The 16236-nt window shown below is 37.1% G+C and overlaps 1 protein-coding gene across 2 annotated transcripts in view; it reads left to right on the top strand.

The window, feature by feature from the left end:
• ganaba (glucosidase II alpha subunit a) overlaps positions 1-16236 on the top strand; it is a 29033-nt gene that overhangs the window by 9734 nt on the left and 3063 nt on the right. Inside the window, exons 6-21 of one of the 2 annotated variants that reach the window (XM_051893628.1) lie at positions 1685-1753; positions 4734-4791; positions 4961-5042; positions 5166-5262; positions 6928-7108; positions 7351-7504; positions 8844-9079; positions 9948-10074; positions 10161-10240; positions 10397-10537; positions 12588-12684; positions 12769-12870; positions 14047-14290; positions 14630-14694; positions 14778-14854; positions 14956-15030. In XM_051893628.1, coding sequence (XP_051749588.1) covers positions 1685-1753; positions 4734-4791; positions 4961-5042; positions 5166-5262; positions 6928-7108; positions 7351-7504; positions 8844-9079; positions 9948-10074; positions 10161-10240; positions 10397-10537; positions 12588-12684; positions 12769-12870; positions 14047-14290; positions 14630-14694; positions 14778-14854; positions 14956-15030 — 1885 coding nt within the window. The remainder of the gene's footprint in view (positions 1-1684; positions 1754-4733; positions 4792-4960; positions 5043-5165; positions 5263-6927; positions 7109-7350; positions 7505-8843; positions 9080-9947; positions 10075-10160; positions 10241-10396; positions 10538-12587; positions 12685-12768; positions 12871-14046; positions 14291-14629; positions 14695-14777; positions 14855-14955; positions 15031-16236) is intronic. The other variant, XM_051893629.1, reaches the window with a different exon arrangement.

Here is a 16236-nt window from a genome sequence, read left to right as displayed (position 1 = left end):
CTGACAGACGCAAGACCACGGCAAATGCGGTGAATGTGTATTAGAAATCAGGAATGGTGAGTGAACATTGTGCTTGGTACGTTTTTCATCTTCAAACCAAACTTGGGTCTTCATCCAACAATCCCGTCTGGCTCGTGCATTTCCCATAATTATCCATTAGGTCAGTAGGAGGAGAGTAGATAGTGTTTTGTGACTGTTCGAACACATCTGACCACATGAGTGTCTACACTACGAAAGCAATCCGGTCGAAGTGGCTGAAAGTGGACAAGCTCAAAATGTTTTACATCCCGTTTACACTTGTATTTAGCGTCGTCCACTTGTGATCCATCTTAAAACCAGGTGTAAACTGGGCCAAAGATGCTCATTCAAAGGATGAGACTCACGCTGCAATTGATATGGTAAAACCGACACCATCGTTACTGTTCGCATCACTGTGTATACAAGCGCTGAGGAAGAGCTGGAGCTGAAATTCAGATATGGTAATGGACGTTTGGTTTCTGACACGCGTTCCAAATCTGTTCATATTTTAAAAGTCATGTAGTGTATTCCAGCCTTTAGTTACAAGGATTTTCTTATCTTAATGGATAGGGAAATTTCTGTCGTTTACTCAGCCCCATATCCATCCAGATCCATATGGCTTTTTCTTTCACAGAAGATTTTTTGAAAAATATCTCTTTTTTTTTTTTTTTTTTTTTTTTAATCCGTACAATAAAAGTGTCAGACTTGCCTGGTAAGAACAAAAACAGTTTTTCAAAATAATTCTTTTGTGTTCTGAGGAAGAAAGAAATCCATTTGGATCTTTAACGATATGGGAGTGAGTAAATGATTTTTGGGTGAACTATCTCTGTAAGTGGGTTTGCTGCTGCTGTCATGCAATGAAAAAATATTTTTATAGCTTCTTCTGTGTTTGCTGTTTCACTGTTTAAGATCTGAGGGTTAAGATCTCTCACAGCTTCTCCACACTCTCTCTACTTGGATTCTTGCTGTCGCTTCTCTTTTCATTTCTGGCTTTCTCTCTCCGCACTAACTAAATAAGCCCAGTAGAGCACAACAATAATCGTCCACTTTTTCAGTGACCTTACTTCTGGATTTCTCATTAATTTTCGTCATAGGAATTTGCAAAAAAAATAAAGAATTGAGCCAAATCAAGTTCTGTGATGAATCACGGAATTACAACCTTTGATGTGAATTAAACAGCAATGACAATACAGTGTGAAATTGTTAAATAGAAGCCGCCATTGATGAAGTATAATTATAAAAATACAGCATATATGGACGGGAACATTTTGAAATGGCTTTGATTTAATTGTGCTGCAGAAATATATATACCAACAACCTTGGATCCATGGTAGGTTTGTCTTGAAAGATTACATTATTTATTAACAAAAGTTATTCTTTTGAATGGAATTTATTTAAATCCTACTGTTGCAGTCCGTATGGTCACCATTTGGGTTGGTGTTGTACTGTGGTGTCTTATGATGGTGATCTTATTTTATTTTGGGTATATTTTCACAGTAAAAAATGACACATTGAAAATTGGTTTCTGGGATTAGTATCGGATCATTTAAATGTGTCAGACATTTCATTCAGAAATACGTTTGTAAATGTTTTTACTGAAATTCTCATCACATTCTATTTTCCTTCCCCTCTTTTTCTCAACTTTCCTCTCTTCTGTCACGCTCAGCAGTATCTCTCATAAAATAAGTAGCACAGTTGGTAGCATGTGGGACTCGCTCAAGAACATTTTCTCTAGGTAACATCCATTTGTCCAGTTCTTGACTGCAAAGAAATCTTAGATTTACATCATAGTTTCTTTTACTTTAATGTTTGATTAACATTAATCCATGTTTTTTTTTTTTTTTTTTAATCAACAGTAGTGTAAATATCTGTAGTGCTCCAAATTATTCATGCTTGCACACTTTAATCTAATAGTACACTATTTGCTTTTGATTTAGTATTAATATAGATGTGTGTTCTAGATTGAAATACTAATTGTGGAAACTAAAATAGTATGTTATCTTTAGTGCACCAGTCATCATTGATTCCATTGATTTTGGTATTATGGCCATCAGTTTTATAGATTTTTCATCTACATCATAAACTGCTGGGTTCAGAATGTACTTTTTGTCAGTTGTTGGTGGATCATGAACATTTACCATAAACATTTACTGACCATGGAAATGTATTTGGTTAAACAAAAACAAAAAAAGATTGTTTTAATGGTTGAAAATAATGTTTTGTGGAGAAATTAGTTACTAATTTTTCTTATTTCTTTATTGAGATTAAAAGATGCACTATACTGTTTTTCACAGCCAAAATACACTGCCCGGCCAAAAAAAAAAAAAAAAAAAATCCACTGTTTGGATTTAATTAGGCAAATGCTTAAGAGTCTATGATTGGATCATTATTGCAGTGATTATTATGTTTCTAGCATGTTATATGTTTGAGAACAGTTCTTCTAACCCTAACTGATAGTGTGTAGCTTTTCATTTCTTAAACAACCATGAAGGACGACACATCGTGGCCATATTCCAGGATGACAATGTCAAGATTCATGAGGCTCAAATTGTAAAAGAATTATTGGGAGGGAGCATGAAAAATCATTTTCACACATGAATCGGCACCTCTGAGTCCAGACCTTAATTTCATTGAAAGTCTTTGGGATGTGCTGGAGGAGACTTTACAGAGTGCTCATCTCTTGCATTGTCAATACAAGATCTTGACCAAAAATTGATGCGCATCTTGATGGAAATAACATCACAACATTTATTTCCATCGAGAAGTGCATCAATGTTTGGTCAAGCACTCTGTAAAGTCCTTCCTACATGGTTGCTTAAGAAATGAAAAGCTACACACTCCATCACTTAGGGCTAGAAGAACTGTTGACAAACATAACATGCTAGAAACATAATAATCACTGCATTAATGATCCAATCATAGACTCTTAAAGAAACACTCCACTTTTTTTGAAAATATGCTCATTTTTCAACTCCCCTAGAGTTAAACAGTTGAGTTTTACCGTTTTCGAATCCATTCAGCTGATCTCCGGGTCTGGCGGTACCACTTTTAGCATAGCTTAGCATAATTCATTGAATCTGATTAGACCGTTAGCATCTCGCTCAAAAATGACCAGAGTTTCGATATTTTTCTTATTTAAAACTTGACTCTTCTGTAGTTACATTGTGTACTAAGACCGACGGAAAATGACGTAATATCATAGTTCCTAGCCATATCGGCCTAGAAAATCGCAACTTTTCATTTTCCGTCGGTCTTAGTACACGATGCAACTACAGAAGAGTCCAGTTTTAAATAGGAAAAATATCGAAACTCTTTGGTCATTTTTGAGCGAGATGCTAACAGTCCAATCAGAGTCAATGAACTATGCTAAGCTATGCTAAAAGTGGTACCGCCAGACCCCGAGACCGGTTGAATGGATTCGAAAATGGTAAAACTCTTTTTAAAACTGTTTAACTCTAGGGGAGTTGGAAAATGAGCCTATTTTCAAGAAAAAGTGGAGTGTTCCTTTAAGCATTTGCCTGTTTAAATCCAAACTGCGACTTTATTTTGGCCGGGCAGTGTCTGTTTACACTGTGCAAATTAGCCAACCCTAGGCCCTTTCACACAGTAATCCCAGTACATTGCCGTAAAATTACCAGAATGACTACCGGTAAATGCACAGATATGCTGTTACACAAAAAAAGCATTCTGGCTTTTTACAGATAAGATCCCATTCACACATCAGCACCAAAATACTGAAAAATTCTGTGATGTTAATCACAGCTGCTCCATTGTGTCTTCATTCGCTCACATGAGGAGAAACGCTTTAGTTTCACTATCTGTTTAATTTTACATCATCCCTTACGTCAGTCACTTAGAAGTTAAAAAATGATCACACAGAATGCTTTTTTGCTCTTGAAACATGAGACACGTATGATAGTGCTGATGAATGAAAAAGGAGGCTGGGTCTCGAGCGCGACACGCTGAAAAAGCTGCGAGACATGGTGCAACGGTCAAAGATGTCCATCTAGCACATATTTACGTAGAAAAACTATTAAAAGACAGCAGCAGATCTTACTGTAAACAGTCTCCATAAGAACTTCATGATTGGCCCAAAGCAGACTTCTTGCATCAGTACGTTCAGACTTCACAAGTGCTCATACCGGTAATCTTCATTGTTTGTTCACACACAGCATCATACCGGTAATTCACTGGTAATGTTACAACTTCTCATACTGGTAAATTGCTAGAACGGTTATTTTTGAAAAGGTCATGTTCACACATGATCTCTTAACGGTAAGTATATCAGTAATTTACCAGTTAAGACTGAATGTGTGAAAGGGGCAACTAACTCCGCCCACCATTGCTCATAGTTTATTACAACCATTATTAAACAGTGTTGTTGTGTTATTTGAAGAGTCAGGTTGTACTTTTTAGCCGGATGACACATGCTCTGCTTAACACGCATTTAATATCAATGGCCAGTCAAACAAAATTGTAAAACAAAAATCAACAAATGCTTGTTTTTTTTTTTTTTGTGTAATCACCATATAATCACCATATACTTAAAGAAATTGAATTGCAAAGTGATATCAAGTACAGGTATTGATTATCAATGATCGTATTGATGCATCTCTTATTCAAGAACCTATTCAAGTTCACCCTCTACAAGATTTACGTTTGTTTAGTTGTACTAACAAGTATTTGTATTAAGAGAAACTGTGTCTACTTTCCAGTAAAAGTGAGTCGGAGGAAGTGACAGGACAGGAGAATGCGGAGAAGCAATCTGACGAGGTGTGTGTGTGTTTTCAATAACTGGACAGATTTATTAGACCTAGATAGTGTAAAGTGTGTTAATATTTGAGCGTTGAGATCTTCATTAAGGAGACTCATTATATTATAATGTGTTTTAATTTACCTGTTGCCTTTTTCCCCCTTTTATTTATTTCCTTTATTAATTTAGGATGGACAGATCAAAGAAGAAGAGGATAAACCGGGCATGTGGGAGGAAACATTTAAATCTCATAGTGATTCAAAGCCCAATGGTACATTGAAATCTGGTTAAATATTTTCCATTTTATTCTATAACATGATCAGTAGAATGTCAGTAAGATAAACAGTCAAGTTTGTTAGTTTAACCTTCTTTTTAAATCTCCATTTGATTTCAGGTCCATCATCTATTAGTTTAGATTTTTCTCTGCCTGGTGTGGAACACGTCTATGGGATTCCGGAACACGCAGACACGCTCAAACTGAAAAACACAGAGTGAGTACGCGGGACACACACGCAGCAAAGGAGCACTTTTCATGTTGAATTTTGTTGCTGGTCGAGGGTGATTATTACTGGTTTTGCGCATAGCCAAGCTGTTCACCTGCCAGATCTAGCTGGTGTGTCTGACTGATAAAAGAAGTTACGCTGGTTAAGCTTGTAAAGAAACCTGATGTGAACACCACTAGGCTAGTTGAACAAACTTTTATTTTCAGAGTAGGTTTAGGGTTGACACAACCAGATAAATCCAATTTACTTTCCATTAGAGAGTTGGTACAATTCACAATTTACTGCTGAAAATAATGGGATTGTCGCTGATTACGAAATTGCGTACTGTCTGAGTAGGTACTTCCACTTCCATTTATAAATCCCCTCCTGAGGCCTCATGGGATAATAAAGTGCCCTTCAAATGCAGAAGTAGTAGTCATCTGGGGACTTTTCGTCTACTGTTATTCGAATGCTATGCATTTCGACATAATACTCTTTTGGCGTACTGTTTTTCACATACTATATAGTAGGCAAGTATTCGATTACAGATGCAGCGCATGAATTTTAACTCATTTCCAAGGCAGAAAGAAACACTGCTGATGCCAAGAAAGTTTGAGAAGGCAGCTGAAAGAAAATATCTGACTGTATTATTAATGCAAGTGAATCAACTGAATTTATTAATAATTTATATAGATTCTCAAAGAGCTGAAAAGCAATTTTAAAACTTTTAAAGGGTTAGTTCACTTCAGAATTCAAATTTCCTGATAATTTACTCACCCCCATGTCATCCAAGATGTTCATGTCTTTCTTTCTTCAGTCGAAAAGAAATTAAGGTTTTTGAGGAAAACATTCCAGGATTTTTTTCCATATAGTGGACTTCAACAGGTCCAAATCACAGTTTCAGTGCAGCTTCAAAGGTCTCTACACGATCCCAGATGAGGAATAAGGGTCTTACTCCCTTTAGAAAATGGCCGATGGCTTCTTTAGATAAGACCCTTATTCCTCGTCTGGGATCATGTAGAGACCTTTGAAGCTGCACTGAAACTGTGATTTGGACCTCCAATCCATTGCTAACTGTTGAAGTCCACTATATGAAGAAAAATCCTGGAATGTTTTCCTCAAAAACTTTAATTTCCTTCCAACTGAACAAAGAAAGACATAAACATCTTGGATGACATGGGGGTGAGTAAATTATCAAGAAATTATAATTCTGAAGTGAACTAATCCTTTAAAAGTTTTAACGCGTGTATTTATATTAATACATTGAGATCTGATTTATTTTGGAGCAAGAGATACAGGGTACGTAAATGTCACTTTACTCACAGGTGATTGGTCCAGTTTGTGGTTTGGTTTCGGGTTAGCCGTGTAGCGTAAGATACCACAGTGATTAACACCACTAAAAACCAATCCATCTTCTTGAACTTTGCTCAAACTAACCTCCTTCAAGAAATAGGCCACAGGAAACCAGCATACAAAACACAAAATATTCTGACCAACCATACTAATACTTCAGTTAGGGACAAGATAAACTAGCCTGAATATTGGACATTGTTAAATGAAGAACCGTTTAAAATGTTATGTGACAGCTGCTTATTTATTTGTTTTTAGGACTAAACCAGTAACAATAGTGTTTCACTGCCCATTGTTGTGGTGTTTTTTTTTTTTTTTTCTTAGTGGCTCAGACCCGTATCGGCTGTACAACCTGGATGTTTTTCAGTATGAGCTACACAACCCGATGGCCCTTTACGGGGCAGTTCCCGTCCTCATATCTCATAGTACTGACCGCACCATGGGCATCTTCTGGCTCAATGCAGCAGAGACATGGGTGGACATCAGCTCAAATACTGCGGGAAAGGTGAGAGTGAGAAAACTGCTATTAGCTTCTTTGGTTTTGATAAGATGTCTAATGGTTTTGGTTGACCATGTTCAAATAAATAACCTGAATGTTCAAATTAGGGAAACACAATATATCGAAGAGCACTGCAGTATTGTCTGATGTTAACATTAGTTTGGTCAAGTTGATATTAAAAGCAGATTTTCTGTATCAGTATTCAAATGTTTTGGCACAATTCCCTTAAATGTATGTCCATATTTCAGACAATGTTTGGAAAAATGCTGGACTTCGTAAAAGTTTCTAGTGAAGCTCCTCAGACGGATGTACGCTGGATATCTGAGAGTGGTATTATTGATGTCTTTATCATGCTGGGACCAAAACCTACGGATGTCTTCACTCAGTACGCATCACTTACAGGTACTCAAAAGCACAGGAAAAGGAAGTTACACCACACGTCACTGCATACAGAGTCAGTGCCAAACTTGAAAATATGATTTCTTTAAGGTATATTTCATGCTATTTTCAACTTCACTTTGTCATCGTTTACTCACCCTAATATTTTTCAAAACTGTAGGACATTTTGAAGAAATTTCCGCATAATTTTGCCCACTGCCTTTATCTCTCAAATCTCATTCATGCTTTTTCTTATTCATTTAGGAGACTAAAAAATAGGGATGCGCCAATATAAAAATTCAGGATGCACTTGGCTGAAAACCGAAACCAAAAATAAATAAATTAACAATCAATCAAACTTATTTAATAATCAGCACTCAAATAGGTAAAACTGAGTTGTACAAACATTTAAATTGCACATAAGGCAGTTTTATATCAACTATTTAATAACCGAATTGTTTCTACTCTAGTTTGTTGGTGAGATATAAACATTTAAATCACAATAAACTGTAATAACTGACAAATTTATCCAAAAATACATTAAATAATGAAGACATCACTAACAGGTTAAGTAAAAATATAATGAATATGTAATACAGTGCATATATTTAGCAAAATGCTGTTCTCTAGAGTTATTTTTTTCAGCTATCTGAGTTTATGGAAATTGAATGACTTTTTTGAGGTAAATGAAACGTTAAGTGACATTGTATGGCCTACAAGCTGTTTTACTGACATCTTTGAGTTAGATTTGTCTTCTGCAAAATATATTTTTCTCTTTCCCATATCTCACAAACACATTTGAAACTGAATTTCTTTGATTAGCATGAATATGCCTGCCTATTGATGAATCTGTTTCTCATCTGAAAGTTGAATGTTTCCAAACAAAATATATTCATTAAGAGTATTATTGATGATGTTTTGTTAGAAAATGAATATGTAGGTTTCATAAATCTGGACTGTTTTTGAGCAATCATGAAGAATTTACCATCCATTTGAGTGAGAATCTGTAATTTTCAGATTATATATAATTACATATTTATTTAAACAAGAATTCTCATGATTGCTAAAAATATATATATATATTTGTCTTGCATTGTGCTGTCAACATGTATAATTTAATCTAAAAAAATTCTAGAAATTAACAAAAAAGGGGGGTAAATGTAGTAATAAAATTTTTGCTTGTTCACTCATTAATGAGAAATTATTCAATATGGTTTTAGTTGAAAAAATATTTGAATTTGATTACATTTCACAGGATTGCAAAAATTGTATGCATATTTTGAATGTGCATGTCCTTTATTCTTTGTTTGTAATGTATTTTGAAAGTGTTTCCTCATCCTAAACGCAACATTCTCTTGTTTAGGCACTCAGTCATTTCCTCCTCTCTCAGCGCTGGGATACCATCAGTGCCGCTGGAACTATAATGATCAGGAGGATGTAAAGGCTGTTGATCAGGGCTTTGATGAGCATGACATCCCGTATGACTTCATTTGGCTGGACATTGAGCATGCAGATGGAAAGCGCTACTTCACCTGGGACCCCAGCAAGTTCCCCCAGCCTAAAGACATGCTGCAGGGCTTGATGGACAAAAGACGCAAGGTGTGACATAAATTATGCCGTGTGATATACCTAAAAATAAAAGTGTGTGTGTGTGTATATATATATATATATATATATATATTATACAACAAAATATATATATTTGTTGTCGGCTGACGATTTAATGCGTTAACTTAATTAATTAGTTATGGGAAAAAATGACGCATTACAATTAACTCATTTAATGCACCCGCCCCATTCTTACAAAGTTCATCTTACATTCATAAAGTTGATTGGTGGCGAACATGAAGCAGGGCAATAACTTACTGTGTGATGGAGCCTAGCCTATAGAATGCAGCTATGAATGCCCCTAAAATTCAAGATATATGGGCAAAAATGCCCCTGTATGAGTTTTTGTCTCATATTTAAATCATATGATCGTTAAGCACTATCACACGAGTAGAGCCCAATATCACATGAGTGCTGATTTTGTCCCGAATAACATGAGTGCAAATGTGATAATGGTTTTATACAGCAGTTCAATAAATAAAAAGTTAATATTGTGTTATATTTTAGACACAGTATTGTCTGTTTTTGCTCAATTTTGTCAACAAAAATATTACCTCTAAAGCCAGAGCAACTGTTGTGCTTCTCCGTTTTGAACGAATCAATCGGTTGAACAATGAATCAGCTGTTTGAACAAATCGAATGAAGAAATGACTCAATGACTTGCTCATTAAGACATTTACCGCCACCTACTGGCAGTTATAGTTTCTTATTTAGAGTATCATTTCTTTAAAATATATATATAATTTATAATTGTGCTTAATAATTAATAAAACACCCATTAAAGGTATGGTTTAAAAAAATGAAAATTGTTGCCCTGTTGAATCATTTCAATTTGTCATGTGACATTTTGTCTCCTCAGCTGGTGGCCATCGTAGATCCTCACATTAGGGTGGACAGTGGCTACAGGATTCACAATGAGATTCGCTCGAAAAACTTTTATGTCAAGAACAAAGATGGAGGAGACTATGAAGGCTGGTGCTGGCCAGGTGTGTAGCCACTTATCCAGCTGTCTGTTAAGATCAATGTTGCGCACTCTTCAGAGAGCTAAAACGTGCTGTTTTCTCTGCTGAAGGGAATTCTGGCTATCCTGACTTCACTAACCCTGAGATGAGAGCCTGGTGGGCCAGCATGTTCGCCTATGACCAGTATGAGGTAAGCGGTTTCTGAACAGCTGATACCCCTGACTGTTTATTAGATTCTTGCACACAATTAAAATGTGAAGATTGATGTTATTGTTTTAAAAAGGTAATTTTAGTGGAGACAATTTTGGGATTGTAAGTTTGTTAAATCCCCATTGCCTTTGTGCAGGGATCCATGGAGAACCAGTACATCTGGAATGACATGAACGAGCCGTCTGTGTTTAATGGGCCTGAGGTGACCATGCACAAAGATGCTGTACATGGTGTCTGGGAGCACAGAGATGTTCATAACCTTTATGGCCTCTATGTGGTGAGAGACCATTTTTTTTTGGCATTTTTTTCTTTAGTTTTTCTATAGGCACATAAAGGCCCTGATATACTCACTGCGAAGTTCTTTTTTTTTTGTTCTTCGCTTAAGGGTGAAAAGTTCAAAATACTTTTGCAGCGGTATGCTGTTAGCGAACATCCTGACACCTCCCACACTATTGAGAGCGACAATTAGATGAATGTGTTAATATGTGCTGCACGCTTTCCTCTCAATAACAAAATAATCACAACAAAAATGACATCAGTGAGAAAACAGTAGTTAAGAAAGCATCTGATCACAGTGATGTGGATATGTTTGCACCAGCTCTGCAATTAGGCACTCAAGTAAAGTCAGGTAACATTTATTTATATAGCACTTTATAAAATAGATTTGCTTAAAATCAAGCAGCTTTACAGCATTAAACATGAAAAAACAGTGTCGCTTTGAATTACAATTACAACTTCAGTTTCTACTATAAAGCAGCTCTCGAGTGTGTTCTAGTTTTACTCATGTCTAACGGACAGAACAGAAGAAATGAACCGGTGAATATTTCCACGTCAGAGAAGGCGGAGCCTTGTGGTCACCCCCACCTATTACATCATCGCCACACAGTCCAATGGTAGTTCAAAGGTGTTAACCAGCCAGAGTTAAATTTTCCAGAAAGTTTGCTTTGGGAAGCTGTTTTGAACTCCTGAAATGAACACCAAACCAACTTTTGGCCTGATTTTGTTTGAAATGATGTCACATCAGTTCATTCTTTGATATTGCTTGAAGTATATCGGGGCCTTAAGGTGTTTCCAAAAAACATTTACAACATTATTGCCTGGGTGAGTTTCACATAAATGTGTCCAGGCCACATTTAAACTCAGAATTAAAAGAAATAAAAATAGTTAACTTTAGCAAAATTAAGCCTATATTTATCATAATATTTAGAATTTTAATCAAGCATACCTTCCCCCAAGAATTGTACTAGTAAAATGTGTCTGAACATTGTAGTTTTATTATTTTAATTCACTTTTTGCTCAATGGTAATTTTTCATTAGATTCAATAAAAAATCGAATGCTTTTTGATTAGATTTTTATATGAAACTTTACCCACATTCAAGTTTTGATTTAAAAAAAAAAAAAAGAATGCATTAAGCAACGCTGGATTTGCACAAAAGATTAACATGAACAGCCATAACTTCTGTCACATGGTGGTTTGCTCAGAAGGATACTGTTAATAAAATATGAAATCAAAAAACAAGGTTAGAAACCATAAACTGTATTAAACAATGGATGTAGTGTCCGTGACGTCACCTTAATGTTTCTGAAGAGCATTTTTGGAACCCAAAGTGGTTGGAGCCGGCCGTCGCCACCTTGGCAGCGCGTCACTCCTGGATAATCAAAAATGGGCAAAGAGGCGGGACATGGGTGGAGCTAACAGACAGCAGATAAGCAGGCTAGTAGTGACAGCAGCAGCAATCCACCTGTCACTCTGAACTTTAAGGCTTAATATAATTTAAACGGATGAGTTATAAAAAAATTCACCCCTTCACAGTTGTCATGAAGGACAAAATTAGCTATATAAACTCAAACCACTTTTTGTACCAGGCTGTAAACATATTTTTGTTTAGGTTTACTGGGATTTACTGGGATTTACTCCCTTTTGGAGCCTGTCTGTAGCAGCCAGTCGATGAATTGCAGTTCAAGTCACTTCCGTGTTGGCTTCAAGCGAGAGACCGGAAGGTTGCTGCTTGGTTAAAACAAGCTAAGATATTAATTTAATGACATACAGTAATATTTAGTTGGACTCAGACTTGACTCAGACTTGACTAAGGTGGACTCAAACACTTATATAATAAGAAATGTATATAAAAATAATTGGACTCCTAAGGAATCATATGAATAAAGCATTAAAATGGAGACATTCCCTGTATTAAACGCACATATAATACTGAAAAGCATGTGTGATAGAGTAAAAAAAAAAGAAAATGAAGAGCCAAAAAAGACAAAAGTGGTTGTTGAAAATTGTTTTTTTCTTTCTCTCTTAACAATACATCTGTATTACCAGCAAAAGGCGACTGCAGACGGCCTGATTCAGCGTTCAGGAGGAGTGGAGAGACCTTTCGTTCTGACCCGAGCTTTTTTTGCAGGATCCCAGCGTTACGGTGAGAGACACCTTCACTTCACACACAAGCCTCACGTGTTTGTAACTGAGCGTTTGGTGATGACTTCCTCTGTCTGTGGCTCAGGTGCGGTGTGGACAGGTGATAACGCAGCTGAATGGGGTCATCTGAAGATCTCCATCCCCATGTGCTTGAGTCTGGGCTTAGTGGGCATCTCTTTCTGTGGAGGTGAGCAGTTTCTCTAGTGATGAGAGGTGCTGACCTTTTGAATACACATTGATGCAAATAGAAGGGACGTACAGTTCTTTCAATGAGTGAACAAAACTGCACACATATTTAGATAACGGCCGCCAAAAGTTAACTTGTTAATATCTCTCGTTAATTAACTCTTTCCCCGCCACTGATGGAATTTTCCGTCATTTAAGACAATGCTTATATGCCATTGACAGAATTTTCTGGCAATCCATGTTTTCACTGTTATACGCTAGGGGGTGCCATTACGCACCTTCTGAAAGAGTACAGAGTCTCTGTATCCAAAAATAAGCGAAGAAGAAGCAGAAACAAGCGATAGAAGCTTTGCTTATGCACATGTAAGCTAATGTGATCATCAAACATATAGATCAAAACTGCCTAACTTGTGAAATGTGGAGGAAGAGATGCAGGACTGTGAAGCTTTGGGGTGTTGATGGACTTGATCTACTCCATATATGTTTTGATCATCGATCTAAATCCTATCTGGATGAAGTCTTGGAGAAAATGTGTTTTTTTTTTTTTGTTTTTTTTTCTCCCCTCAGCTTTTTCTATGAAACTTTACCCACATTCAAGTTTTGATTAAAAAAGAATGCATTATGCAACGCTGGATTTGCACAAAAGATTAACATCGTTAACGTTGAATCAACTCCACAGCAACTACATAAATTTATCCACTAACCATTCAGAAACGTCCAGTTTCATTCTAAAAGTTGTAACTTCTTCCTGAGTCTCTCCATCAGTGTCGACTCCGGTTTGAACAATGTAAGGCTGAACACTGTTACTGACAATCCTCATTTTGGCTGCGTGAGATTCTCCAGCTTTGTTGTTGTTGAGCAACCGAAGCGCGAGCTGTTAAAGCCCCGCCCTCTTCTGGAAAGGGGGCCGGCTGCAGCAGGTCATTAGCATTTAAAGGGACACAAAAACGGCGCGTTTTTGCTCACACCCAAATAGGGGCAAATTTTTGACAAGCTATAATAAATGATCAGTGGGGTATTTTGAGCTGAAACTTTACAGACACATTCTGGAGACACCAGAGACTTGTATTACATCTTGTAAAAGGGGCATTATAGGTTCCCTTTAAAGTAATTAAAGTAAGTGGAAAAAGTTTTCTTTTTGTCTCACATGCTGTACCTTTGTCTTTCTCTTCCTCAGCCGATGTTGGCGGCTTCTTTAAACATCCCAGCTCAGAGCTTTTGGTGCGATGGTATCAGGCAGGAGCTTACCAGCCGTTTTTCCGTGCACATGCTCACATAGACACGCCCCGCAGGGAACCCTGGCTGTTCGGCCCAGAGAACACCGCCCTCATCCGGGAGGCGGTACGCCAGCGATATGCTCTCCTCCCCTACTGGTACCAGCTTTTCTATAACGCACACCGCACTGGACAGCCTGTGATGAGGTGAGTCAGCCCAGTGACATTCAGGGTCAGAAATGAATGGGGGGCTTGGAGCAAAAATGCCCCCTAAATTCAAGATAAGGTGGCAAAAAATGCCCCACATAATTAAACTAAACATATTATGGCTCTTGCAGTTAAAGTGAAATCAGAAAATGAATGAAAAGAGTCGATTGCAGCATTACATTTAGATCCGCTCACGTTGCATCAGATTTCTTTTGACGCATTTTTTGCAGCGTTGTGCATTATCACACACGTTTCTGTTGAGCTTGTGAATGCAATGGCCAATCAGAGGCATTTAGATTAGTCACAATTTTAATGAATTGATTCTCTTTCTTTTTATAGACCTTTATGGGTAGAGTATCCTGACAATGTCGCCACTTTCTCAATTGAGGATGAGTACTTGATTGGTGAGTTTTTAAACATGAATTATAATGATCTCAAATAAATGTTGTGGAAGAGAAGGCTAACACAGGTTCATTTCTCTTCATAGGGAAGGATTTATTGGTGCACCCCGTTACAGATGAGGGCGCTAGTGGTGTTACAGCCTATCTGCCTGGGAAAGGCGAGGTAATGTATTTCTCAACACCAAATGGCACACCCTGAATTAATTTTTATTTCCTCCTTGTCTCTCTAAAGTCTCAAACACTTCCTCTGGGTTGCTCTTGTAGGTCTGGTATGATGTTCACACTTTCCAGAAGCATGATGGGGATCAGAGCCTCTACATTCCTGTCACTATGAGCTCAGTAAGCCCAGATGTTTTCAGTTATTGACTCTTTTTAATTATTGCATAAATTAGGGGCCAAAACAAAGTGTTTTTGGGTTGTTTTTTTAAATATTACTCAAATTTGGTTCAGATCACGGTTATTACAGTTAACTGAAACCATAAAAAACGTTGTTGTTTAAATAAAATTATTTCAGCTAGTAGCCAAGGCAATGTTTCTCATTTTCATTTAGTTCAACTTGATGTACTAAAATTTACTAAAACTTTAAAGTTAAAGTGGAAAATATAAAAATAAAAACTAATTCAAAATATAGCAGCAGTTATCAGGATTCAAGCGTTTTAAGGCCTTTAAGCCAAAGCATAAAGTATTATGTTTTATTTACATGTAACCACTTAAATCATAGAAGGAAAAGACCATTTACAGCCAATACAGGCAATTTACCATTGGAAATATATGGGTTTTAAAGCTTTTTAGCAGTTATCGTGGTTGAGCCAAAAACCCAGGTTGGTTTTTGAAATAATCTCCAATATTTAACAAACGATTCGGTGGACAGCGGCGGTCCTAGAGGCAAAGAAGCTTAGAATGAGGAGTTCTACCATGTGGTATGAATGTCGTGGGCGTGACCGTAAAATCGTGCGATACACGATCCTTTACACACGTGAAAAACCGGCGAAGGTGCCCCCCAGTGGCCGATTTCTTTCGAATTTCTCACAGGCCTCTAGGGTTGTGAGTCAAACAGACCCAGTGAGTTTTGTTCCGATTGGCTTCTGTTAACCTTGTCTAATAGCTGCTCAAAATTCATTGGCCGATAGTGGCCATGTTTTTTGAGATATGGCAATGTCCTCATAGACAACCATGGCACCTCGGACAAAGACACTGCATACCAATTTTCAAGTTGATCGGACTAACGGTGTAGTAGTCATAGCCATTTTCATGTTTTTTTTGCTGTTATAGCACCACCAAGTGGCCAGTCGCCGTGTCCTTTTTCACAAGACCACATAATGAGCTCTTACATAGGTGTGCTGAGTTTGGTGAAAATCTCTCCTTCTGTTCACGAGTTACAGCCATTTTAGTAAAAGTGGCTCCTCCCACTTCAAACGTTTTGGCGCCCTTAGGGACCGTGAATCGAAATTTCAACTTTTTTTTGATAATTATTGACATTCAGACAAGTAGGTTTTTCAAAAAATCCAAAATACCAGAAAATTTTGCAAGAACGACGAGCGATTC

This window comes from Ctenopharyngodon idella, chromosome 5 (assembly GCF_019924925.1).
Source record: "Ctenopharyngodon idella isolate HZGC_01 chromosome 5, HZGC01, whole genome shotgun sequence".
NCBI classification, from domain to species: Eukaryota; Metazoa; Chordata; class Actinopteri; order Cypriniformes; family Xenocyprididae; genus Ctenopharyngodon; species Ctenopharyngodon idella.
This window is presented reverse-complemented; position numbering and strand designations above follow the sequence as displayed.